Source organism: Sebastes fasciatus, chromosome 14, assembly GCF_043250625.1.
Source record: "Sebastes fasciatus isolate fSebFas1 chromosome 14, fSebFas1.pri, whole genome shotgun sequence".
In the NCBI taxonomy this organism is placed as follows: domain Eukaryota; kingdom Metazoa; phylum Chordata; class Actinopteri; order Perciformes; family Sebastidae; genus Sebastes; species Sebastes fasciatus.
This window is the reverse complement of record NC_133808.1, coordinates 22,482,241-22,508,407: the sequence shown is the minus strand read 5'-3', so window position 1 is coordinate 22,508,407 and position 26,167 is coordinate 22,482,241. Positions and strand designations below refer to the sequence as shown.

Below are 26,167 nucleotides of genomic sequence, written 5' to 3'. Positions count from 1 at the left end.
GTTAAATTACTGATTTTTTTTGGTCTTGTTCTGACATATTTTCAGCTTGTCAGTCATCTGCGAAGCACTTTGAACTGCACTAACCTGTATGAAAGGTGCTATACAAAGAAAGTTTGATGAAATAATGTTTGATTGATATATTTGACAATAATTTACATTAAAACATTTACATTTACATTCTGATTTCCAGTTAAAAACGGAAACAAAATTAAATGAGCAGTCAACCACCAGAACTGTTCATCTTTATTTGCAAATAAATATTCGCTGTAACTGCCTCTTACAGTGTGCAAGATCTACAACATCTCTTTGGAAATTATAGAAAAATAAAATACAAGAATTATAAGTATACTTGTACTTTGTACAAAAGAACGTTCTAACATTGCTCAGCAGTAGAACATGCTAAACAAACAGCATCTGATATTCTCCTTATTCTGTAGAGGGGTGGTGACCGTGAGCGTGTGTGTGTGTGTGTGTGTTTGAATGTGTGTGTGTGCTCCTTTCCTACTCCTGCAGGCCTGCTGGATGCATAACTACGCTGTGACCGAAAGGCACAGATCTCTGGATCCAGTTTGCCTTCGACATTAAATCATCGGAGCCCCAGTTTGTAAGAAAAACCACAGCTGCTCTCTTGAATATGGAATACAACTCAAACTAATGGCTAGGTCCTGTGACTGCACTGAAACTTATGAACCACTCGGAAGTGTTTCTGTCTTGCATGGTTAACGAACTGTAAGGCATTCTGCGTGTATGTGTGTGTGTGTTTGTTACTGTTGAATGACACATGATGAGTTATGATGCTCCTGTTTATGTTCGTTCTCTCTCTGCCGTCCTACTACTTCGTTTTCTCACTGGTCATCATCCACCAGCTATTAGCTATCTCTAACTAATTATATTCTGCAGCACTTACCTATTCACCACTGACTTAATTAAGAAACATTTTGATTTTAATGGCAAACGTCTGACAACTTGACACCATCTACTGCAGATCCAACGTCTATGTACACTGTTTCCCATTCTGCCACAAACGCCACAACCAACATGACCACAATGTAAGAACAGACCGGAGGAGAATTACTTCCAGTAGCTTTGCACCTACGTCGGATTATTCCGCTCTGACATCTTGGATCAACTTTGTCCCAGAAGTGCACTGCATTAGTGTGCAAGCAAAAAAACAACAATGCATGTATATGACAGCGGCTAATTCTGAAGATCCATATGAGTCCATGTTATTAAGTTTCCAGACAATGTCAAGCGTCTCCTATCTAAGTTCTGTGAACATTCATATGTTAAGACGGTGGAGATTGTGTACTTTCAGGCAATGTATAACATTCACAATCCAAAATAAAATCAGGCGTATCGCACAACTGTGAGCACACTGGTTGCTAAAGGAACCCGTCGGAGTAGATTTGTATGGTTGTTAATCTGAAGGATCCAGTTCTGCAAGCTCAGCATGTGACGATAAAAACAGGTGGATGGTGTGGTGTGAGACTCATGTTCACAACATGAGCTCTCTCATTGCACGATTCTTCATCTCTCTCTGAGATACTGAGGTGACTGCATAATACCGTATTGCTGATTTGGATAAAAATCTCAAATAAATAAAATCCAGATTTACCAGGGCTTTCACATACAGGACTGCACATATATAGATATTAGGTTATGATAATAATTATCGATTAATTGTCTATACACTTTTAAAACATTCAAGAAATCTCCGCAACTTGCTTCTTTCTTCAAGTATTAGCGTACCAGATTCTCTGGAGAGAGGGTAAACTAAAGCGACGCAAATAATACCTTCATGATAAATCATCAAACTCCAAATTAAAAAGTTTTTCAAACACTTTTTCGATTGCACACCCAAATAGCAGCTACATGAGCACATAACGAGAAAAGAAGAACAACAAAAAGAAAAGAGTCAAAAGATTCAGTAGATTACGATTGCAAATCTACGTCTCTAGATATTGTTGCTCCACACACAAATTACTGCTGCTGCAACAAGGCATTACATTCCCCTAAGTGAGGGCCTGGGCCAGTCTTTAAAGTCTATCAGGCTGCAATAGTCTGGGTAAGGGGTGTATAGTAGGAAAGAGTCTGTTACTACTGGATATGAGGGAGACCAGGGGGCAGTCTGCTGTGGTAGTCTGTCCATTGACCTCCTGTACGAGGGGTTGAGACTCAGGCACAGGCTGTAGACTGTCTGTCTGTCTGTCTGTCTGTCTGTCCAACGGTCTAGACTTCACTTCCCTCTGGTCCGTCTATCTGTCCATCCCAGGTTGTGTTAAAGGGTGTCCTCATACATGGAAACCCTTCTCCTGTTCGTGCAGTAGCTGGAGGCGGAGGGTCTGTATGCTGCTGGAGATCCGCCTCTGGTGGCCGATCAGCTCCACCCCTATACGCCTCACATCTCTAGGCCGAGAGGGGAAACACAACAACAACAAACACACACAAACGCTTTAAGTCTTACTTGTGAGGACTTTTCATTGCATATTGTAATTCTTTTCAGGGAGGACCTCCAAGTCGGGTAGGCAGTGTTTACATTGGGATTCATGCAGGAAGCGATATAAGAACAAATTTCCTCTTATTTTTTATTTTTTTATTAGTACCCATTGATTTCTAGGATTCACCAATGTTTTCTTATTTGATCTTCTCTTAGTTAAAAGAAAATGTTACGAGTGCCGTGACGGAAGACTTTGGCCAATCACAGGTCATTTCAGAGAGAGAGTGTTCCTATTGGCTGTGCTCCGGCTGGTGGGCGGTGCTCGGTATTTCCTCAACTGATCTCAACATGGCTGCCGGGTCACTCTCATTTTACAGCTAAACAGTACACTAAAATATGTTTCTGAAAACATTTTAGGTGAGAAATAGTCATTACAGTAACAGAATATTAATTCATATTTGATCAGCGCTGCCTAGTTTGACTGTTTGATCTGAGTTTGTGAGTGATTGACAGCTGCTCAGAGACGGCAGGCTCCAGCTCGGCTCTGATTGGTTGTTTTCCTCCGGTCTGTGAAATTGTGCAGATGCCATTAGGAGCACCGGAGGCACATGATTTTTTTCAGATTACCTATCTCATGCACTACTGTGCATTAAGACTATAAAACCCTTGGATGATATTGCGTGCGTTCAGCTTCTGAACGGCTTACATTCTGCTCTTTGATGCTTTCTGATTTTCCTGTAATGCCAGTACTGAAACTCTGGAAAATCACGTTTACTTTGTTTAACTTTAATTAACACCTCATTTCATTACTGCTGAAGTTCTTCTCACAGCCTTTTTGTTGGTGGTATCTCTCCAATTCTTGGGCACGTGCCAGAGTATTTGTACACGACACAACAGCTGTCCTTATATAGGGGGTGTTACCTATGCTAATAATAAACATTCAGCCACACACCACCAATTAATAGGATTTATCATTCAGCACACCTGGGTAAGAGCAGATTTGGATGGTTATGAATGTTTGGTGCATCTGGAGTTGGCTTCTGTTATATCCTCTCTTAACAGAAAATTAAGAAACAATATAAGACAAATTTAAGAGGATGTTGCTGCATGAAGCCCATTGTCTCATAAAATGTGGTGATGTTTTGATCACAAATGTGCTATACGCTTCATATAAGGGTTAAGAAAAGATTAACAAAATATCTCACTTTGAAGTTCATTCCTCATTTTTCTATCCTTGTAAAAACATCTTATGTATTCAAGAACATGCCACGGTGCAGGGGCAGATTCAACCAGATCGTTTTATAGAATAAAAGTCTTCAGGTACAAAAGGCAGGCAGGTACAGCTGGCAGACACAGGCAAACACAAACTTCATACAACGAAAGATGAACCGACAAAGAACAAAGGAACTGAGGTGGTATAAATAGTGACTGACTAACTGGGGAAGTTAGAACAGGTGAGCAGGAGGTGAGGTGAGTGCAGGACTAATGAGGGACAGGTGAAACTGATCAGGGCGGGGAAGACAATCAAAAAGGCGGGAAACAAACAAAGGCAGGAAGCAAAACCAGACAAGACACAAGAGGAGAGGATTTTCAAACTAAAACAGGAAACAAACTAACTCAAACCCAAGACCATGACAGAACATTTAGACACAGTTTATATGAGACACGTTTCGGTCACAATGTGAAGCAAAACGTCTTTATACTACAACCACAGGGCTCTAGCTGAATTTGAGATAACCCTAATGACATCACTATGACATCATCATCATCATCATATTTTTTCAGACTTTTAAAAGCTTCCCCTAGAGCCATAAGAGACATTCACATTGTGAATAGTACTCCTCGTAACAAGTAAACTGAACTTCATGAGTAAAATCGGTCCCTTTAAATCACCACTGCTGCCACAAAGATGGGTCCTATTTGGTTTCATGCAATTTAATAATGGTTGTTTTGGCTCTGCTACTCACTCAATACTCATCCTCGCCACAGAATCCAATGTGTTGTAGCCAGCTGCCATGAAATTGCTCTTGTACTGACTCATCTTAATGGAGTCCAGCCAGTCGCCAATGGAGATGAACATTGGGTAGTCCATTTCCTCCCCCGGAGACTCTGGTGGACTGATACAAAATACAAAAAATCTCAGATCCGGCCCAGTATTTCTAAAGCATCTCAGAGGTGGACAACTGACATTACTGGCTTAAAGTCCTCAGAGTGAAACACACATGGTAGTACTTTTAGCCGTAGGAGTAAGAACATTTTATAAACTTTCGAAACCTCTAAAGTTGCCTGGATTTAGGAGACATGTCCTATCATAGCTCACTGTTTACTGTAACTCAAATAACTTCTGCTCTGAGTTCAGAAAAAAATAGGTTCCCCTGTCACCTCCGCTAAAGCATTTCATGATCAATGCTGTACCTCTGAATGTCCTCTACCAGTGGGAGCAGGCTGCTGGGGTTACGGATCAGTTTATCCAAGAAGGAAACGACATCGGTGAATTTGGGCCGATGACTCCTCTCCTTCTGCCAGCAGTGCAGCATCAGCTGGTGCAGGGCCACGGGGCAGCCCATCGGTGCAGGCAGCCGGTAGCCCTCTTCAATAGACAGAATCACCTGGAGACACAGTCGGATGTGATGAAGGATGAAGTCGAAATGTGGAAGATGGCTGCTGTATTAGAATTTAATTGGCTTGAAAATTGATCTATTCAGTTGGAAAGTTTTAGTTAGAGACTTGAAATTGAGTTTTTTTTCTATGATCTTGCAGGCTGCAGCAGACCAAACAAAGACAAGAAACCCACTGAATAACATACATGAAGCATTGTTTCCATTATATAGATTTACATGTAAGGTCTGAGGATCTGGGGTTGCATTTACAAAGCTTTATATTCAGTAGGGGATTTGTTAATTTTTAACAGGGTGTGCTACATCAGCACCACGGAGAGCGCCCAGATTTATCAATGGCACTCTCCATGGTGCTGAAGTGTCATGGATTTATCAATACACATCTCATTTAAATATGTACACATTTATCAATACCCAGCCACTTCTGGGACGCACTGTGGCGTGTCTGGTAGAATCACAAGCATCTCTAAAGTGGCTGTGATCAGCTGTGGCAGCCACGTCGCACACGGAACACGGTGCAGTTGTGCCTGAGGTTACTAGTCTGCACAAACCTTATTGTAAACTTAAACAACTTTCTCCGGTGTGAGGGAGCTACCTAACATCCGGTTGTAAATTCCATCACGGAGGACGGCAAAAAAGGGAAAATATTTAATGCAGTCTACTGTTACCGTTGCCGGTATTCTCTGCCGGCCTCACCTAATTTGTTTCCGCTAAATTGGCCATCTACCGTCTAACTGAATCCATGTGAATGCAGCATAAGCCTGCAGCAAAGAGACAGATTACTTACTTCAGGTCAAAACAGCAAGCATCATCATATTTAATGCTCTGTGTAAGCATCTATTATTTCCCATAACCTCCTCCTTGGGTGTTTGATTTCCTGTGTCGTACAAATACATTTGAACTTGGTCTTTTATTCATGTGCCCAAACCTAATCTGTGCCGACAATCACTTCCAACATGTATCGCACGCACGTAAATCCCTTTTTATCTGAGCGGATAGCGTGTATTACTGTAGCATCCATACCGTAGATCTCCATATCATATCTGTGAGTCTATGGGAAAGTAGAGATCCATGTATCTTTGTAGGGAGCAGTGGTAAGTGGCTGACCAGGATGAGATAGTGTTTGGCTGGTTTTGCGGCTTGGCCGGCCTTTTGCCTTGGAAAGCACTTCTAAGCAATTCCCAAACAGCACAAATCCTCCCCAAACCCTGGGACCTTAGTGGATGTGCGTGTGTGGGTGTATAGATGTGTAGGAGTCTGTGTGTAAGGGGTTGAAGGGATTACGGTGGAGCTTTCACACTCAGCGGAGAGAGGAGGATGGATCTGCTTCCTCCCTGGCCCCTCCAATCCCTGACCACAGCCCAGGGATCAGCGGGTTGCTCAGCCACACTGAATCCACAGCTTTAAACTCCCCCTCTTTCGGACCAAAGTCCTCTGAACCCCTGACCTTCAATGCTCTTTTGCTTTCCCTCTCACTCATCTTTTTGCATCCATTTGGTGAATCTCACCAGCGTTTCTGTTCCTCGCCTCCTCTCTCTCAGAGGTAGGCTTTTGATGTGAGGAAACAGTCAGGGAGCAGGTTAAAGGGCGGCAATTTTAACAGATATAATGGAAAATAAACTCAGCATTTCCCCAGTGGAGCAGGACTTGTATTGAAGAGTCAATATTGAGGCACGCTGTGGTGCTAGAGGTTAGAGAAGCAGGCTTGTGAGGGGAATATTTGTGGAAACAACATGAACCACTCTCTTCCATCCTCACAGAGACGCCTCAGAGAAAATCACTTAAAGGAATAGTTCACTCAATAGATAAAACACCAGCATGTTCAAAATACACTCAGTGAGAAAGTAATGCAGCTGTGTCTACCAACTTTGCCAGGAACTGTTTCTTTATATTTCCAAAAATACAGAATTTGTCCAAAAAGCTTTAAGCAGAATTGTAAGTACTGATAGAGTATGCCTAAGCCTCATGTAGTAAGTACGAATTGGATATACTGTACTAGTGCAGTGCCCGTCCGGAACGAGCCGATTCATTGGCCCAAAAAGTTCAGTTGTCGAGAACCACGGGATGAAGGCTTGCGCCCACGGAGTGTGAAGTTGATCGGATGAATGGTTCTCGATATATGCAAAGGGCAGTCATATCACAGACAGACAGAGATTTCTTCCTTTGTAGTTTGATGATGCCGTTACTGCGACACCTATAAGCCAAATGGCACCAAATTTGCCATAGTCACTCAGATATCATATCTACACATGTCCACCAAATGTGGTCCCAATAGCACAAAGCGTTCAGGATATATGACATTGTTTGTAATAAAGCCCCCTGCTCAGAGCATTTGAGCTAACTGTGAGGACCAGCTATAGCAAAACTGTATGTAAGGTCAACAATCCAAAAAAGTTACTTTTCCCGACTTGGTACATGTTGTTCAAAATTTGTAGGAGGAACGGCAAAAAAAACCCAGATTTGGACAAAATTAAAAATGGCTAGACGCAAATGGGCGGGGCTTATATAGATAGATTTGTCTGGACCCACAAAATCCAGGTAAAAAACTGTGTTTCTGAGACTTATGGTTCAAAAGTTATAGGCCAAAATGGAAAGTTCATTGTTATAGCGCCACCATCTGGTCAAATTGCACCACATTCAACACTCCCTTGGAGTACATATTATACAGGTTGGATTTTTTGGGGCTGATTCTGATATTTTTAGACTAAATAAATAGACAAAAAAAAATCTAGAAACTGTACAGCCATTGGTCAAATTCACACAAATACTTTTGTGTTTTATATCAATAAAGCTAATTTAAGTGGTATCAAGATATTAGTCACCAAACTGATGCCTACACTCCTCTTCCACAGCAGCTCTACCACTTCTTTTCTGAAATCGCCAAAAAGCTACTTTGCGTCAGGGTCCATTTCTGTCAAACATTACTAAAAGTGTCTTGAATATGCAGTATTCAAGTATGAAGACTTACAAACTTGGTGGCAGAAGCTTTTTGGTTTAAGTCAGTGAGACTTGAGAGCTTTTTGATTGAGAGAGGAGAGTGAGGAGGAGATAATGAGATAATCATATTGTTCTTTTTGTAACTCTAAATTGTTTCCCATGTGACACAAAAGCACTGTAAACAACCGTTGTGATGACTATCAATACTCACATCCTGATTGGACATCTCCCAGTACGGCCGCTCCCCATATGACATCACTTCCCACATGACGATGCCGTAACTCCACGCGTCGCTGGCCGAGGAGAACTTCCTGTATGAGATGGCCTCAGGAGCGGTCCATCGAATGGGGATCTTGCCACCCTGTTCACACACAAATAAAAAACACACTTATGGATCAGATCAGATTGTAAAAATGTTTAATAGCATCTGGTAAATCATTCAAAGTAGCCTCAACCCTGCAAACCTTACTTTCCACTGAAGAAAGTAGCTGTTAAAGTGTACTGAGCCATTTTAAAACACACTTATGATATTAAATACTGCTGTCCAAGTGCTCTCCTATTCTGAATCCTGAATCATGTGTTTATCACCTCCAGTATCCACCTCACATCACCTTTTCCCCAGTCCCTCTCCTCACCTCACCTCACCTCCCCTCTCCCTTCGCTTCCCGTCTGTGGATTTCACCCAGTGCGTCAAACTAACAAACCATAAACACAACATTTCCCTCACACAATAACCTCAATACAAACCAGGAAATGGAGGTCACCGAGGGCTCAGACAGATTTACAGAACAGCGTCATTTCAGTTTCTGAAGTTTAGCTTTTTGCTATCTAAGGCAACTTCATCTCTCGCTGGCCTCAGGAGGGAAGGTGGAAAAATCAACATTTCAGTAGGAGGAGAGTGCAGAGTATCAGTTTGCTGATGTCCCAAGCTTACATCTTTTTGTAAATACAGTCTTTGAATGGAAAATGTAAGTGTCTCAAATTCCAAATGCCTTTCCACACCAGCAAGACTTGGGGGAAACATATATTTGGAAAATAAAAATGATGAGGTAACGGTTGTTTTTGTTGTTGTCGTGTGGTGATACAGGGAGGATCAGCCACAGAACAGCTGGGGAGTGTCTTGTAAACTCAGTATATCTCAGTAAATTGAGTTTCTGTTTGCTGGGTCTCTCTACTCCTGTTGCTTTCATAGTTCAAGACTTCCAGCTCTACTTCTAATGCGGTTCAGGAACAGACCAGCTGAGCCAACTGGCACTGAACTGAGAAAAAAAAATTATATCCTTGTTATTACTGTTGTGGTGCTGTTACAGCTGACATAGATACTGTATGTATATATCCTTTAAAATCACTGTTTTGTTCTGATATCCCATCTGCATGATGGCTTTTTATAAAACACACAGTTACTATGGTTGGAGACACTCAGAGCTACAGTAGATAGTTTGCTGGAGCAAAGAGATGATCTAACAAGCACTACAATAAATACTTCTCCATCTTCGCTAAAGGTAAAGAGATAGTTTGGGAGTTTTAAAGTGGGGTTGTATGAGGTATTTATCCATAGTCAGTGTATTACCTACAGTAGATGACGGTCGGTACGCTCCCAGTTTGGAGAAGCAGACAAGCGTACCAGCACGGAAGCAAAGCAATGCACTGCTGTGGACGGGGACAGCAGCAAAACATATCTTAGCCTCCTAAAAAAACCTATTTCCTATGCTCTCGCCAAAGCGACCAGACTCCATTGAAAAACTAACTAACTTTGGTTAGTTCGGATTCACCAAACTCACACAATAGCACAAACTAACTAACCGATCGATGCAGCGATAGATCAGCAACCCCCGTGTTCCGAGAGGTAAAATAATTTTTTTTTTCAATGGAGTCTGGTGGCTTTGGCGGGAGCATAGATGGATACAACGACTTCAGTTCACCGTCGGAAAGGCCTGTCTGACGGCAAAGCCAAGCAGTACATTGTTTTGCTTCCATGCGGTAACTCCTGTCTGTTTCTCCAAACTGGGGGGCGTGTCGACCGTCACCTACTGTAGGTAATACACTGACTATGGATAAGTAGCTCATACAACCCCACTTCAAAACACCCAAACTATCCCTTTAAGACCAACGACATGAAGACAGCAGATTATAACTTTAAGGAAACCATCTCTGACTTTAGAAAACCCCTTTGGATGCCTTTTTCAAGTGACTGAATTTCCAAAGAATAGCGAGTAAAAGTGTTAATTCCCAGATAAGTTTAGTGTTGCTATGTATCTGTATATTTGTAGAGCTAAAACATGCTAAACTTGCCTCTAAGAAAAGGAAGATAACCGTTATCTTTGGTGGACTATAGCAATTTTTCGCCATAGGCTTTTGAATGCAGATACTGAACACATTTTGCCAAATATTGTAGTTAAATTCAGCAACATGCCGTCCTTCCACCCCAATCAAGTGTTTCAGAGAAGCAGAGAGAGCAGAGAAACTGGACTTCAGCCAATATGTCACTGTGGTGTGAACTACTGATACAAAATCTTAATATCTGACTATTTCATTAACGCAACATTTCAGTTTGTCCCATAGAACTGCATCCTTGTTAGGTTGAAAAAACAAAGTTATATAACTAGAATTAAAAGTCTCCATCCATCCAGGTTAATGGCTTCCCATTTAAGTGGAGTATTAAATAAAACTAATGGTATTATGTCCATCATATCTGACTCAAAATGTCACTCACACCAAATTAATGGATCCATTTAATCCCATTTAGGAGCCTGTACTTCGAGGATGTATTTTCCAGGATTAAGTCAGCTTTGTTAAAACCTGTAATAAATTAGCAGCAGCTGCTTGGTTTTAGAGGGTTGTGTCAGGTGTGTACCGTCGTGGTGTACGCAGCCTCCGGGTCGTCCTCCAGGATTCGGGACAGGCCGAAGTCTGACACTTTACACACCAGGTTGCTGTTGACCAGGATGTTTCGAGCTGCCAGGTCTCGGTGAACGTAGCCCATGTCTGACAGATACTTCATGCCCGAGGCGATGCCACGCAGCATGCCAACCAACTGGATGACAGTGAAGTGACCGTCGTGTTGCTGACAGGGAGAGCAGGATACAGAGGGAAAATGAGGAGCCATTGCAAGAAACCAGAGACAGCACAGACACAACGAGAGAGAAAAGGAGGGTCGATAGGAAAAACAATAAGACAAAGGAATGACACTGACAAATACATAATGATATGTATGGAGAACAGAATATATCATAGTGAATACTTTGGTGATTTTTGTAGAAAAAAAACTAGTTTGTTCAGAATTATGCTGGCAGTTTATTGGCAGGACAATATGTTCCCATTTTAGCTTCTTGAGAGCCAAAACAGAGACAAAATGTAACTGTTTTTCTTACAAATCTTGCAATCAATGCAACCTGAGGATGACCTTGTTATCCTGCATGCAAAAAAGACCTACGAGGGGTAGTGTTGCTTTTACAGACCGAGACAAGAGCCTTCAGCAGATACGTTATGGCTTTGTCTTTTTCCAAACTATATTTATATCAGCATTTTTGCCATGTGTTTATTTCCCACAGAAATACCACCTGAGGCAGGAAACCGAGATAATCACACTTGAGTCTCAGCACTCACCCTCAGAAATGAGTCCAGCGATCCATTTTCCATGTACTCCACCACGATCATCACAGGCCGGCCTGCAAACACACAAACAAAGCACACATGCTGCTTATTTCTCCAAAGATGATTTCTTTTTATTCACGGATTTCTTTTGTAGAGGGAGAAAAACAAGACAGAAGAAACGAAACAGAAGAATGCAAGGACACCTGAGCCTCTTCCATTTGCTTTAAGGGTAACTGGTATTTTTCAACCCTATTTTCTTATGTTTTTGTGTCGAACTGACTCATAGGGACAACAATTTCTGAAGTTGGTCCATTATTGAGGGAGAGCGCTGTAGATGTCAGCTGGTCATGGGCTACAATATGGTGCTATTGGGGGAAGCTGGCACCGTCATTTATGTCCACTAAAAGTGCTTGTTTTTGCCACGACAAGCTCTGATTGCTATTATGAGTGTCTGACTTTATGGAAAGAGTCTCGCTCAAGCAAAAGTCTTGTTCTGAAACCTGGAGAGGTGATGTGTTTCCGGAAGACAACGGTGGAATAGCCGGGCAGAGTTTGTTGTGAGTACAGAAAGCGTAGCTTAGTGTTATCTAAAAGATTGTCGATGTCATGGCTGAATATTTAGATGATTTCAACAATGTGGACGAGGTCTTTGAATTCGATAACCTTCTCTGTAGGGTCCTTTCCATAATGCTGTCAGACAATTATAATAACAATCTGAGCCCTTCAGGTGGCAAAAACAAGCAGTTTTAGTGAACGTAACATAACATTACATTGACGCTGCTCACTTGCACTTGCAGCATTCGTGGTTGAAGGTTACAGCATTATCTCTCAATACTGGACTAGTTTCAGATTGTTGTCCTCATTAGTCACTTAGACACAAAAATATGGGAAAATAGGGTCCAGGTTGAAAAATACCAAAGTTATCCTTTAATAAAGACTGCGAGGTACAATTAAAAGCTCATAAACTGAGAGGCTCTTTGTCTGTGATTAGATTTTCTTACAGGTTTTTTAAAGGTAAATGTCAAGGTTAATATTTTTTTGATATAAGATGCTCTTAGGCTGTGTTGAAAATCAATATATTTTAAATTGGACCATTAAAAATGACATGTAAATGAACTGCAATTATATCAATCATATGAGATGTGCACGACGCTGAATGAATCTGTGATTTTCAACAAAAGGGACACATTCTCAGCAGCTAATATGTAAAATTCCCGAATTTGAAAATGTCTTGGCATCTATTATCATCTATTATGTAAGCATTTAACTTGCTTGTGCGTACAGATATCAGAGGACAGCGTGGAGCAAAGACTGGTCAGCATGATAAATGGTTGAATGAAGGTCATCAAACTGTTAGTCAAGGGACACCGGTCCCAAATGATCCTCTGATGAAGCACAAGATAATGTTCTGAGTCATGTAGGTGACATATTGGGTTCTGGTAAACACGGTCTGTGTCTGTGTCTGTGTGTGTGTGTGTGTGTCGCTGCCAGTTTGAGACGGAGAAAAGCAAAGAGAGGGTTGGAGAAAAACACACAGACCATCAGCAGGTGATTGATGCATCGAGTCAAGACGCTCGATTCATAAAACTTTTCCAACCTTTCCGAACGGGACCTGTTCAGTATTCAGTCCCATGCATGACATGAAACATTAGTTAGAAACAGGTGCAAGCGCAGCCTCTCTTTCCAAATGTTATTGTTTCCCCACAGAGGATCCCTATGGTGTTACAGATTGACTGGTTTACAGCTGGGAGGCAGTTGTCCAGGCCCGCGTCCCGCTAGCGAGCTGTAAAACATTCTGAGCTGCTGGGAAGAGAAATAAAAGTGGTACTGTAGTGAAGTAGCACCGTGATATCACACTCCAGATTCAAGACAGCTTTCTTTCCTCACATGGGAATGTGAAAAATCACATAGCGAAAGATAGAGTATCACTCTAATGTATGATGTCAAAGCAAAGATTTGTAAAAAGGTTCCTTAATACCTCTGAATGGCTTTATAGGATACAGGAAGAGCACAATGCAGTGTCACTTGAGAGTAAAGGCATCTGATCCGAATTTCAGTCACTAAGAGATATTACACATCTTGTGTCATGTCACAACTGGTCTAACTGACATCTGTCACCACGGCTTAAACCCCTCCAAAACATTTTTTGATAATTGCTGTGACAGACAGGCAATAACGACCACAATGTTAGTGTTTTGCACTACTGAACTTCCATTTATTAACCTCTCAAAGTCTCTTACTTGCTTTGAATATGGATGTATTCCCCATTTTCTTTTCCAGAATAACCAGGACTGTTTGGACCTGAAGATTGATTTGATGCGTTTCAATCAAGATTTATGATGTTACAAAATGCATTTTATCAGAAATCTGAAGGTATCAAATATGACAGCTCGCAGTAACACAACTAACCAGTGTAATCTCTGAGGTTTTTGGTGAAACTGACAGCATCTATGGGCTTACAACAGCCCATGCAAATCAAACCATGTCACTAATATTTATGACTTCATGGGGTCAAGGGTCAGCACCTAGAATAAACCTAGTAGCATCATAACCAATACATAACACAGACAAGTATTCTCATTTCCAATTAGGGAGAATAGAAAACACCCAAACGTTGATGCTCACATGTCGATTGGATTGGCATTATAACACATAAGGAGGTGTTATAAACAAGCATGATAGCTCATTTTGCTTGTAAGGACCAGGGCTAATGATGTGTCGATTGACAGTGAGTTAGACTTTATTAGTGGACAGCGCTCCGTTGGGACTGATAGGGTTAAGGGACTCAACACCTCATTAGAGAGACAGGAGACAGCAGGTGAGACTGCTGGCAGCAATAAGACCATTCTGCCTGCACTTGAAAAACAAACAACATCCCACACAAAATCAGATTTATGCTTCAATAAAATAGCATGTTTTGTTTTTTACAAGAGGCGAGGCTTTAAAGGGATAGTGCGGGTGTTTTGAAGTGAGGTTATATGAGGTACTTATCCATAGTCAGTGTATTACCTACAGTGGATGGCGGTCGGCACGCCCCCAGTTTGGAGAAACAGACAGGAATTACCGACACGGGAGCAAAGCAATGTACTGATGTGGATGGGGGCAGCAGCAAAACATATTATAGCCACCTAAAAGAAAAGCTCACCTAAAAAAATATATATCTATATCTGTATTTAGTTGTTTAAACACCGCAACTATCCCTTTAAGGATGAAAACTAAGCATCTGGGACTGCCCATAATGCAACATAATTATAACAAAAGATGGTGCAAGCCTTGGACATGGCCATGGACTCATCTCCTACTGCAGCTTCCACAGAGGTACACAACAAATGCTGAAAAAAGTAGTGTTATTATTATTATTGAACATTTTATATTTTGAGTTTTAATCTTTTGCAGTAAAGGAACAAAACTAATGAACAAGTATACTGTGGCATACACCTTCGGAAAACAGCAATATTGACTTTGTTAACATTCCCTTTTAAACAGCTTAACATTTAAAATAATTAAAGGCGAATCAAGCATAACGTCAACAAGGAAATGCTGATCCTAACCCCACATTCCTGTCACCAGAGACAAGGAGGCACGCTGGGTATATGGATGGACGGATCAGCAGACTTACTTCAGACCAAACAGGCACATGATGTTTCTTTTTTATCTGCAAAATCGCATCATCGTACCCTTAAATTTGCAGATACTTTCCCCCGAACACCAATCCAGGAGGGATCGACAGGAAATTATTTGATCAAGCTTGGCTCTCCTGAGCTAATTAGTAAGGCCTGGAAACAATATATACTTATGCAGCGCAGCGCCTGAACAAAAACAAACGCACCTGTTCGCCAGAGTCAAATGTGTCACCTGTTATTTCCAAGCAGGTATAGCAGTCAGTCACAGCACAATACTCTCTATAATTAGTCTCTGAAGAACAACAACAGATGTAGGGAGAGAAAGATTGAGGAAGAGAGTGAAAGACAAACAGAAAGGCAGGCAGACAGAGAAGGGATACTCACAATTAATGTCTCTCTATATATTATACCCCACTGCCAAGCACAAATGGTGCATGATTGCATGATTTGGTGTGTATTGTGTGTGTGTGTGTGTGCATGCACCATTGGATAGGCAGTCTATATGAGTGAAACTGACATTCAGAGTGGATTTTTTTTTTACTTTAAAGCTACTCAAGGGAACGCATAAGAGGAAAATGAAGAGGTCAAGGGCTTATGATGTTTTTTACATGATAAAATGTATTAAGAAATAAAATAAAAAAAAACATCTGAAGAAATCTACAAAAAGGCCAGATACAACATTTTGACTGTGGAGTGATCAGCAGCTGTGAAAAAGCCGTTATTCAGAAATAACCAGCCAGTCAGTGCTGTTGACCTCTGATGTGATGAAAAGACCTCCCCGGCTACAGCGACTCAAAGTGTTTTTATTCTTTTATCATCAGATGTCTAACCAGAGAAATCATCTCAGTGTTTTTTTCCCTCAACAGCTTCAGAGATGCTCGAATATAAAAACTACAGTCAAATCTATCGATGCAAAACATCAGCTGCTTTAATGTAACAATAGCAGTATCGGCCTTTAAAGACCCTTATCGGCTGAATCCTTGTCGGCGGGGTCACAGCTGAGGACTGTCCTCTATCTATATTCAGGGGAGTGGGCGGGGGGGTGTCTTCTGTCTTCAGGGGACACATTCATATTCACAGCGATGTCTCAGTTTATACAACCCCTGTAAAAACAACCATATGTTGCGCTGGGTGAGCCCCGTAAAACAGAGCTCGTTAACAAGTCCTCACAATCACACACACGCATCTTTTGTAGATATTCCCGCACAAAAAAACTTGAACATGGATGCGATCACACACAATATAAACATGCACAAGCACCAGAGGTATGTTGAGAATAATGAATAATCCACACAAGGCGTAAACAAAACTATGTGTATAAGCAGAACAGAGTCGCTAAATCTTGTAAATACCAAGAAAAACACATAGTGACTTGTTATTCCATACCATAAAAAAGTCAACCTTAAAAAGCAGTTTTACTGCAATTTACCACTCAGACAAGCAAAGACATGAATTTTCTCCATCAGACTGTGGTAAACAGTGTGGTGGGTAATGATGGTATGCTCTTGTTGCATTTTATTTTGCTTTTAAAGCGAAGCGCTTAATGCGAGTGCGGCATCTGGGTCGCCCCCGGATAACACAACTGGAGGGAGTCGTTTTTATAGAAAGATAGTGCACATGTTTATATGACACGTTGTTCTTATTTTTGTCTCTGTGAGTTACTGGAACTCTACATGGGAGAATGCATCTCACATATGACAGAAAGAAGAAGAAGTAGAGGGTCTTTGGATTGTTGTTTTATAGCATCAACCTAATTCATGCCTAAATTTGTCTGTGACGAGGGAGCGTTGTTTCTCATGTTTCTTTTTTTTGTAATGTTCTTTTTCTTGATTTTCAGAGATTCAAAATGAACAGAAACTGCATAAAAAAAATTGACACCACGAAGACCTTTTGAGCATGAGAATTATAATAAAATAAAATAAAAAATGTATACAAAATTGGATCAATATACAGTATACGTCATAGACAATTGGGAAGTAATGATTACGCTAGTATGTTTCTAATGCTTATTTACACAAAATCTGGTCTAAAGTTTGATTTCTCATGTTTATAACCACATTGCGACTGAACATATATCTGTATTTAGAACAAATATCTGTATTTAGTGTATCTCTAAATACTTTTTTCCAATAAATCCACATTTAAAGTAGAGTCTGACCCATAAGAGAGTTAAAATTTGCTTGGTTTCATATCAGTAACTTACAGTATATGTTAGAAGTTACTGTACAGAATGTGTTGCTGCAGGAAATGTATTGGTAACAAGGATGTAATCTGATCACATCTACTTACTTTTGGTGACCACGCCTTCCAGCCTGATGATGTTGGGGTGATCAAACTGGCCCATGATTGACGCCTCACGCAGGAAGTCCCGCCTCTGACGCTCCACATATCCGCCCTTCAGTGTCTTTATGGCCACGGCAATCTCCTTCTTCCCCGGCGTTCTTAGGCGGCCGCTGCACACCTCACCAAACTCACCTGCAGCACACACACATGAATAAATACAGTGAGGACACACACACACCATCAGCAGGCAGCGTGGTCTGCCACCTGGGGGCACTGTTGCAGTTCCCATCTAAACTCCAGCATCATTGCTTCTTCTCTGATTAGTTCAACTTCATGAAATTCTCACTTTCACCTTCTAAAAAAACTTGAATCTATTCTTATACTTTCTTTTGTTCTCTAAACCTGTTAAGCTTTAATATTCCTACAGTGTGCGCAGAGAAAATGACAGTGAGACACTGGGAAATGGAAAAAAGGCGTCCTCTTTAGTGTGTACAATAGAGTAGAGGCGGTTCACAGCAATTATACGTGAGGAATGAAAATAGATAGTCTCCTATGGCACATTTAAAGCTATTGTTATTCTCACCAACATGAAATGATCCTCTTCCACCCACATGGTGAAAAACCCAAGTGGATGAGTGTTTAACTGTGTGTGTGTGTATACCGGCTCCGATCACCCTCTCGATGCGAATCCTGGAGGGGTCGATCTCCTTGGTGAACTCGTGGACGGCCTGCGTGGGGTCTTCATATGTATCAGGGTCCACGTAGGTCTTTATTCCTGGGAAAGGGACTGTGGGGACAGAGAGAAAGATGCAGAGACAGTGAGCTTTGTATCTTGACCAGGCTGGGAGGTTAAATTAGCTAAACAAGATGGCCAATTTTTAAATTCAATTGCAAAAGCATCAAAATTAGCAATAATAACGTGTAAATGCAAATAATTTTTATCGCCACTAATTTCTTTAACGCAATGGCCATTTTCAAAGGTGTCCCTTGACCTCTGACCTCCAGATATGTGAATGAAAATGGGTTCTATGGGTACCCACGAGTCTCCCCTTTACAGACATGCCCACTTTATGATAATCGCATGCAGTTTGGGGCAAGTCATAGTCAAGTCAGCACACTGACACACTGACAGCTGTTGTTGTCTGTTGGGCTGCAGTTTGCCATGTTATGATTTGAGCATATCCTTTATTCTAAATGCAGTACCTGTGAGGGTTTTGTCATTGTTTTGTGTTGTTAATTGATTTCCAATAATACATGTATACATACATTTGCATAAAGCAAGCATATTTGCCCACTCCCATGTTTATAAGAGTATTACACACTTGACAAATCTCCCTTTAAGGTACATTTTGAACAGAGAATTAATTGCGATTCAATATTTTAATCGATTGATAGCCGTAATCAAAATTCAAAAGTACACAGTGACATTAATAGGAATATTAACACAACATTAAAAGATTTTAAAACTCACAAAAATTTGGAATTCAAATTAAATTAAAGAACGTATAAAAAATAGACTGCTACTGCCAATAACTGCTAGAGTACTGCTAATACTACTACTACTTCTACTACTACTGCTGCTGCTGCTGCTGTGGCTATAAATACCACCCAACCAGGGGTACTGGTACCCAGGGGGATACATCTGCAGTTACCAGGAGAGATGTGGAAATCAGAATCGGTTTTATTCACCAACTACACACATAAAAGGAATTTGACTCCAGCTTTTATGCGTCTCTCTAAACGTGCTTACACAGAAATAGAAATAACAGCGAGGGACAAGGACAACAAAGCTGGACAAACAAAGGAAAATAATAGACAGGACTGTTATGTACACAAGGTGTGGAAAAAAATAGGTGTTTATATAAATATTATATACATATATATATATATATATAAAACACCAAAGACAACAATAAAATAAGAATAAAAACATCTATATACAAGTCAAATGTTCTTTAAGTGAAAACAACACAAATAGTGCCATGAATAAATACCGAATGGATATACGTGGGCTGGATTATGAACAGTATGTACATGTATATGATGTATAGCTGTATGTACAGTGTGTAGGATTTATATTGGCAGTGACAGATGATATACACATGTTTTAAAAAAAGAACATTAAAGACGGTAAGAGTTATAATTAGAACAACAGCAGTGGATATTTTGGTGGATTGGAAAGATTGTGAAATTGGAAATAATAGAAATTATGATTTGATTAAAAAATACATGGACATATTTTGGTTGAGGTGGAAAACAAACACACAAATAGGAAAACAAATGAATGCAAAGCTGATCTTTAATAGATTTATTGTCAAAATAACCCCCAAAAACTACCAGCTACAATACGCTGACTGCACCTCCTACCAATCTGAATAAGTTGTAACACCGTAGCATCCGTTTTTGACACACGGGGGACACATTTCCCTTAGACGAGTCAGATGTTCAATATCTGCTTTCTAGCAAAGCTCGAGAGTGTTACCTCACTCTGAGACACATAAACCAAAACACACACACACACACACTGGTTGCTTGTTACTGCTCTGTCTTTTGCTGAGAAGCAGCAGGGTGGTATCACGCTGAGCCAGTCTTTTAACCGGGGCAAGGTTTTTTAGCCCCTCGCTTTAAACGAGCGGCCACACTGTTGAAGTGTCCTTGAGCAAGTCAGTGACTCTTTAACAGGCTGCTGCTGTTCTGCCTCTGACCCTGACCTCCCAGTGGAGAGGAGGAGGGGGGGGGGGGGTTGGCTAGACAAAAGCTGTGTTTCTCCTTCAGGGATCGATACAGTGTCACAAAACAAAAAAATACGACAAGCAGTTGTCTGATAAAACCCCGAGGAGCCTGGTCTCCTCTCAAAGCTTCTGCTCAACACCACAGCCAGGGCTAAGACGAGACAGGAGATACGGGGTTTTGAACACACACACACACACACTGAGGTATAAGGTGTGTTTTAATCTTGAATATCAGAGAACGATGTGGCAGCTTGTTAGCCACCTTCACAAAACTAATTTCATATTTCCTCTCTTACCTTTGGCTATCTGTTCTTGCCTGTCCTCTGAAAGCCTCATTTCTCTTCGTCCCCTCCTCTCTCCCTCTACCTTTCGACCCGGTTGCCCTTCCTATTCTTGTTTCTCTCCTCTCTGTTTCTCCTTGAGCAATCTTCCAATGTCTCGCCTCAATCTTCGTCTTTATGCTCACTTTCAAACATCTTTTTTTTTTTCACTTTACAGCTCTCATTTCAATTTTTGTTTTTCATGTCGGGAATGAAAAGTTGGGTATTAAAAGACAAAAGAGACGGGGAAAGGTACAGGAGTGCAGAAGCAGACAGCTCAGGGATGCAGCGTTGTAACCAGATTAATCAAAAAAAGAACATCAAATGAAACTTGAGGGGAGGTGAGGAGGAGCGCTGAAGAGGAAGGAGAGATGAAGGAGCACCGTGGTTTAAAGAATGTTGCTCTGTTGACATGTCTGACGTCTTAATTCCTGAAACTATCGTATAAATACCACATTACTTTTCCTGCTAGCATTTGTAACAAAAGCAAGTCGGTGTTTTTGCATTCTGTACCAGCTTTAGTGGAGGGGACCGTCATTCCCAAAATTCAAATATGCATAGAAACACATGGGAAATGATCCATACAGCAGTACGACGTGCATGTTGAATGCAAAGAGAGGAGCATGTGGCTATCCTGCTAGCTGCTAACTGAGAATCTCTCTATTTCTTCTCTGCTTATTGGCAAAAACACAACACTAAATAAAACCGGACACTTTCTCATCAAATGATTGGGTATTCTGGCAAAAGTAATTTTCAACACTTACAGTATGTTATGTGCCAAACAGATTTTACATTTCATTAAAATCCAAAACTTAGACCTTGCAGACGTCCTCCTACCATCATTACCATAAATATGGAAATTAATTATTGACTCAATCTTTTTGCAATGTGAAATTTGTGAAAAACAAGGGTCACAGTGAGAGAAAAAAATATCCAAAACAACAAAGAAGAGACTGATTGATTTACCATGTCCATTCTGATAAGTGGTTCTCCTTTTCTCCTCTGAAGTCATCTTGGCCTTGAAGTACCACTGACACCTGGAAAACACATTGAGAAATGAAACAAAACTATATTACCTAAGATAAAATAGAATAAAACTAAACAATATTGCAAGGTTGATCATTGGAACTCATCATTTGAAGAGAGATGTTGGCAGACAGTGAGAGTCTGGCCCTGGAAAAGATGAGATTAAGTAATGCAGATGGAAGTGGTGTTTACACATAAACACACAGATTCAAAATTCTTAATAAATTTAGGTAATTGGAACTTAAAGGAGCAGAAACTCTTTCACAGAGAGAGAATTAAATGTTTTTTCTCTCAACACACTACAATAGAAGGGAAGAACACTTGCATCCACTGATGCAAATACTCCCTCGTCCTCCTGTGTGTGTGTGTGAGAGTTTATCTGGGCACGGAGATACCGAGAGACAGCCAACGACTGATAAAAAGCTGCTGCCAAGAAAGTCTGAAAAGCTGAGAGATTAGATGACAGCATCTGCAAAATACCACAGAAGAATTTATCCAAATAGATGCTTGGATGTTACTCTGAAAATAAAAAAGTGAAGAAAACACAAAGCACCCTTTTTAGAATCACACGGAGCACCAAGAATAGCTTGTTCATGGCAAATTGCAGTGTGCACACAGGAATTTGACCCACAGCTCACAACACATGAACACAAAGCAGTCAAAAGAACAGAAACTGTTGAGTGTTGCATACACTGGTCAACCCCATGGTCGTAAAAATGCCACAAAAGTGCCCTTTTGGATGCCCCTATGGTAGATAAAACGTGATGAAGTGCCCTCTAGGGTGCCCTTCCAGCGGGGAAAATGTGATGAAGTGACGTGTCATTATTTATTCATTACCAATACTATTCAATTTAAATAGTATTTCATGCATAGCCTACTTTGCTCCAATATTTGAAAACATTTTGTTTTACCCTTCCACTCCATGATTCAACAAAAACCCAACGACTAACAGCTCACAAAGTGTTGTAGACACAGATACATACGCAAATGACAAAAAAAGGTTGCCTAAATTTGGTTAAGTTAAGGCAACTAAAGCTATGTGGTTATAGTGAAAGAATACGGTCATGTTTACGGTTATGAACACATCACCGTCGTGGTTGAAAGAAACTAATATTGACTGTTGGTACATGACAGGACAGCAACCACAACCTCCCATGTCACACACTTTGTGGATCCAACCATCCTCTCCTTTTTGCAACTGTATAATAACGACATACTACTTATGCATTTGCTACTTAAAGAGGATCTCATACAAATAGTGTAGACATTGTCATTGTAAGTGTTTGAACCAATAATCAATGCTGCCGTTTTTCTACTGAGGACACACTCTCAACTACAGTGTAAAGGGACAATAAACTGCGGATGAGCCGTATTGTAATTTTACAGGGCGTACTTTGTGGTGATGTATTGGATTACATTAAAAAGTTCACATCTTCAGTGTGATATTGTGCTTGCAGATGTAATAAAATGTGTTGATCCAATGAACCATTTGGAAGTCATAGGAAAGAGTTGCATTAGATCAGATTAAATCCCGTGTTAGGACACTCAGAACTACTTCATGATGATTCTCGTAACAGACAGAAATAATAATTTCCTTCTCTGCAGTCAGATTCTGCTGCTGTAAAGGGATTTGGCTCCATTAGCGGTTCTTTTGCAAATGATTTAAAGCATCAAACTCCTACAAAAATTACAGTCATTAAAGCCGAAACTAAATGATAATTTATACCTGCGGTCTGTCATTTTCGAAGTTTTCATTACTGAAATGGCATTTTCAAGGTGAACATCATTATGAGCATTTAGACACAATTTGAAAAGGGTCACCCCACCACTAAAAACACAAAACCTTCTAATGCTTTCAATTTGATCTGCAGGTTTTTCACAGTTACACAACACTAAGCTTCAACTAAATGAAGGGTCTAAACTCTGCTCCAACCCAAATACAATGGTAGTTAATTATCAGAGGCTTTAAATATATGTAAAAACAATCTGCCTTTAAGTCAAACATCTGTGGTGTCTTTTTGTCATTCATACGTAGTTGACCGTTGACCTAAACGATCAGTTTTGACTGTTACAAAATGGACATGCGATGTTAACGAAATACTTTGTGCGAGAGGAGGTGGCACGGCTGGAGAAGAGCAGTGAGATGGAAAATACTGATATGAAGAAAGGTGCTCCGAGTTCTCTCACAGACTGATGAATTTTAAAACCTATTTTGCAGTAGAGGGCTTCATTAATGACCGTGAGCACTGGGGACGCTCGCTCCCACTTCTCACTAGTGGATTCCCTAACTTTTCTCATATTTCATCATTTATTAGATAGAAAATATAGAACTCGGCTGCCCGTTTCATAAACTCCCACAGCAGCTGAGTATATTTAGAAATGACAACACTCCAGGTTGTGGCTTAATTCCTATTTGCTCACACGCTGTATGTGTTTTTAATGCTGTCGGCAGTTGGCATGGATGAAAGCTGACAATTTTTTGGAAGGCTTTGAATTTATTTCCCTGCACTGGAAAACAAACAAACAAACATAATAAATCAATCAATTATATAATAATCTGACATGTAAAGAATCTTCTCAACAACATACATTTCTGTGGTATATTAAAATGAGAATAAACTAAAGTCATAAATTCATTCTCTGAGAATAAAGTGGTAAATTAACAAGAAAAAAACTCACAATATTATGAAAAAAATCTTGGATTCAGTTTATATATACGTGTATATGCATCTTTCAGGACCTTCGCCTTCCTCAGCTTTTTTCCTCGTAAATTTATGACTTTACAATCTTACAAATTTGTAAGTTTATTTCTTGTAAATTTGCCACTTTAATCTCAGAGAATATCAGAGTTTTCTTTGTAAATTTATGACTTTATAATCTCGTAAATTTGCGAGTTTTTTCTTGTTTTGGTCTCCACCATCTTCTGAGGGAAATATGTCCAGCGCAGAGTTTTATATATTTTCTCGTCATGCTTGATCAGCATCCAAATGAATTGTGCAGATTTCTGATTTTCTAAAAGGATAAATTTCCTCTTTTTAAAATGGGATGTGAAGCGAGGGTGCTGCCTCGGTAACTGCTCTAATCAACAAAAACAACAAACAATGCTAGAGAGTATTGTATTGCCTAATAAAGTGGCTAAATGATTCGATAATGCGGCGTAAGATTGAATACATTAGGAGCGAAAAGCTCACAATGTGCTAGCGGAGAAAGTGTGTGTAAGCGCTTGCTTGTATGACATGTGTGTGGGTTCATGTGGTCATGTGTGAGCCTCCTCCTCTTTGAAGACTTAACATAATCCGGGTTGCCACATTAGAGCAGGTGTCAGAGGGCTACGAGCCGCGGGTTGCCAGATTGGGCTTTGGCTAAGTGAAGTCTGTGGGATCCTGGACACTGATAGACAGAGCAGATAACATGGCGGGTAACACTGGCAGAGAGGACAAGAAGGGGATTTGGAAAGCTACTGTTGACCTCTGCTGATGGGGTCAAGCTGTTCATTAAAGAAATGTTGGCATGTGCCTTTATCAGTCTTTTCCAGTCCTATCCTCTGATCCCATTCATCCGCCTATCCCTCTGTCTCACCGGCTTTCATGTTGAAAAGCGGCCGCACATCCAGACACACACAAAGACAGTTATCACACACAAAGACCTTGGCTTCTGCCACTGCTCTCTGGGCTGTTGAGCATTGTCACGGTACATATTCACAAGCACTCTACACACCCACACAGACGCATGCACCTCAGTAAAACAACCTTCCCGAGAGCCTTAATCAAAGCATCAGTGTAATTCAAACCACTCCTCTCTTGCCCTAACATCCCTCACCGTCACCTCACCGTGGCACATCCCTCTGCTGCGACTGAAGGCACAGACAGGAAGGATGAAAGGAAATATGAAGAAAACCATAAATAAAAAAAACAGTTGCAGAGACTGACAGAAGAAAGCTCAAGGATGAAGAGCACACATAATAAAACTCTTCAGCTAGGAAACATCTGTGCAGTCGTGACAGCTTTGCTCTAGTATCGCTCTTCAACTTTAGCATGAGCAGATGCAAACATAGATGATTTTAGAGCAACCAGGTGTTAAAACTCCCCGTACAGCGCGGGTCCTCTTATATCCTCGCTTGTGTTGTACAACCAGCCGTGTGACTGAAAGCTCTCATCTTTCTCAGGCAGCTCAAGTACGTTCGGAGCTTTTTTAAAACCGAAAGAGAGTGAAAGTCCCTCCTACACAGGGCAGAGGGATCGCAGATATGACGGATCGTGATAAAGTAAAAAAAAACACTCCAACTGCTGCGATTGCTTTTAGCTGGATTCAGGTAAAAAAGGTCCTTCTTGTGCTAGAACGCAAAAAGCCTAAAGGGCTTGCTTTATCGCTTACACCTGGTGTGTGTGTGTGAGAGAGAGTTTTTAATAAGTAAACCAGGAACACAGACACTCCTACACACACATGGGATCACATCATAAAAATAAGAAAAACACCGTAAATCCCTGCCATAAATCTGCTGCTTTCGGCTTTTTTTTTAAGGTGATGGACTTAGAGTTCCTTTGACATTCACATCCTGCCAACGCTAAAGGACTTCACTGTGAGGTAGTGCACCTTG

General features: G+C 40.7%; 1 protein-coding gene across 3 annotated transcripts in view; it reads right to left on the bottom strand.

Annotated features, from left to right (window-relative positions):
* Positions 1-208: 208 nt before the first annotated feature.
* Positions 209-26,167, bottom strand: part of LOC141782869 (ephrin type-A receptor 6-like) — a 191,182-nt gene continuing 165,223 nt past the window's right edge. For 2 of the 3 annotated variants that reach the window (XM_074659686.1, XM_074659684.1), the window contains exons 9-17: positions 21,511-21,581; positions 18,154-18,279; positions 17,499-17,684; positions 11,599-11,660; positions 10,847-11,056; positions 8,204-8,353; positions 4,853-5,046; positions 4,405-4,554; positions 209-2,406 (exon numbers count right to left, since the gene is read on the bottom strand). In XM_074659686.1, coding sequence (XP_074515787.1) covers positions 2,292-2,406; positions 4,405-4,554; positions 4,853-5,046; positions 8,204-8,353; positions 10,847-11,056; positions 11,599-11,660; positions 17,499-17,684; positions 18,154-18,279; positions 21,511-21,581 — 1,264 coding nt within the window. In that variant the 3' untranslated portion in view covers positions 209-2,291. The remainder of the gene's footprint in view (positions 2,407-4,404; positions 4,555-4,852; positions 5,047-8,203; positions 8,354-10,846; positions 11,057-11,598; positions 11,661-17,498; positions 17,685-18,153; positions 18,280-21,510; positions 21,582-26,167) is intronic. The other variant, XM_074659685.1, reaches the window with a different exon arrangement.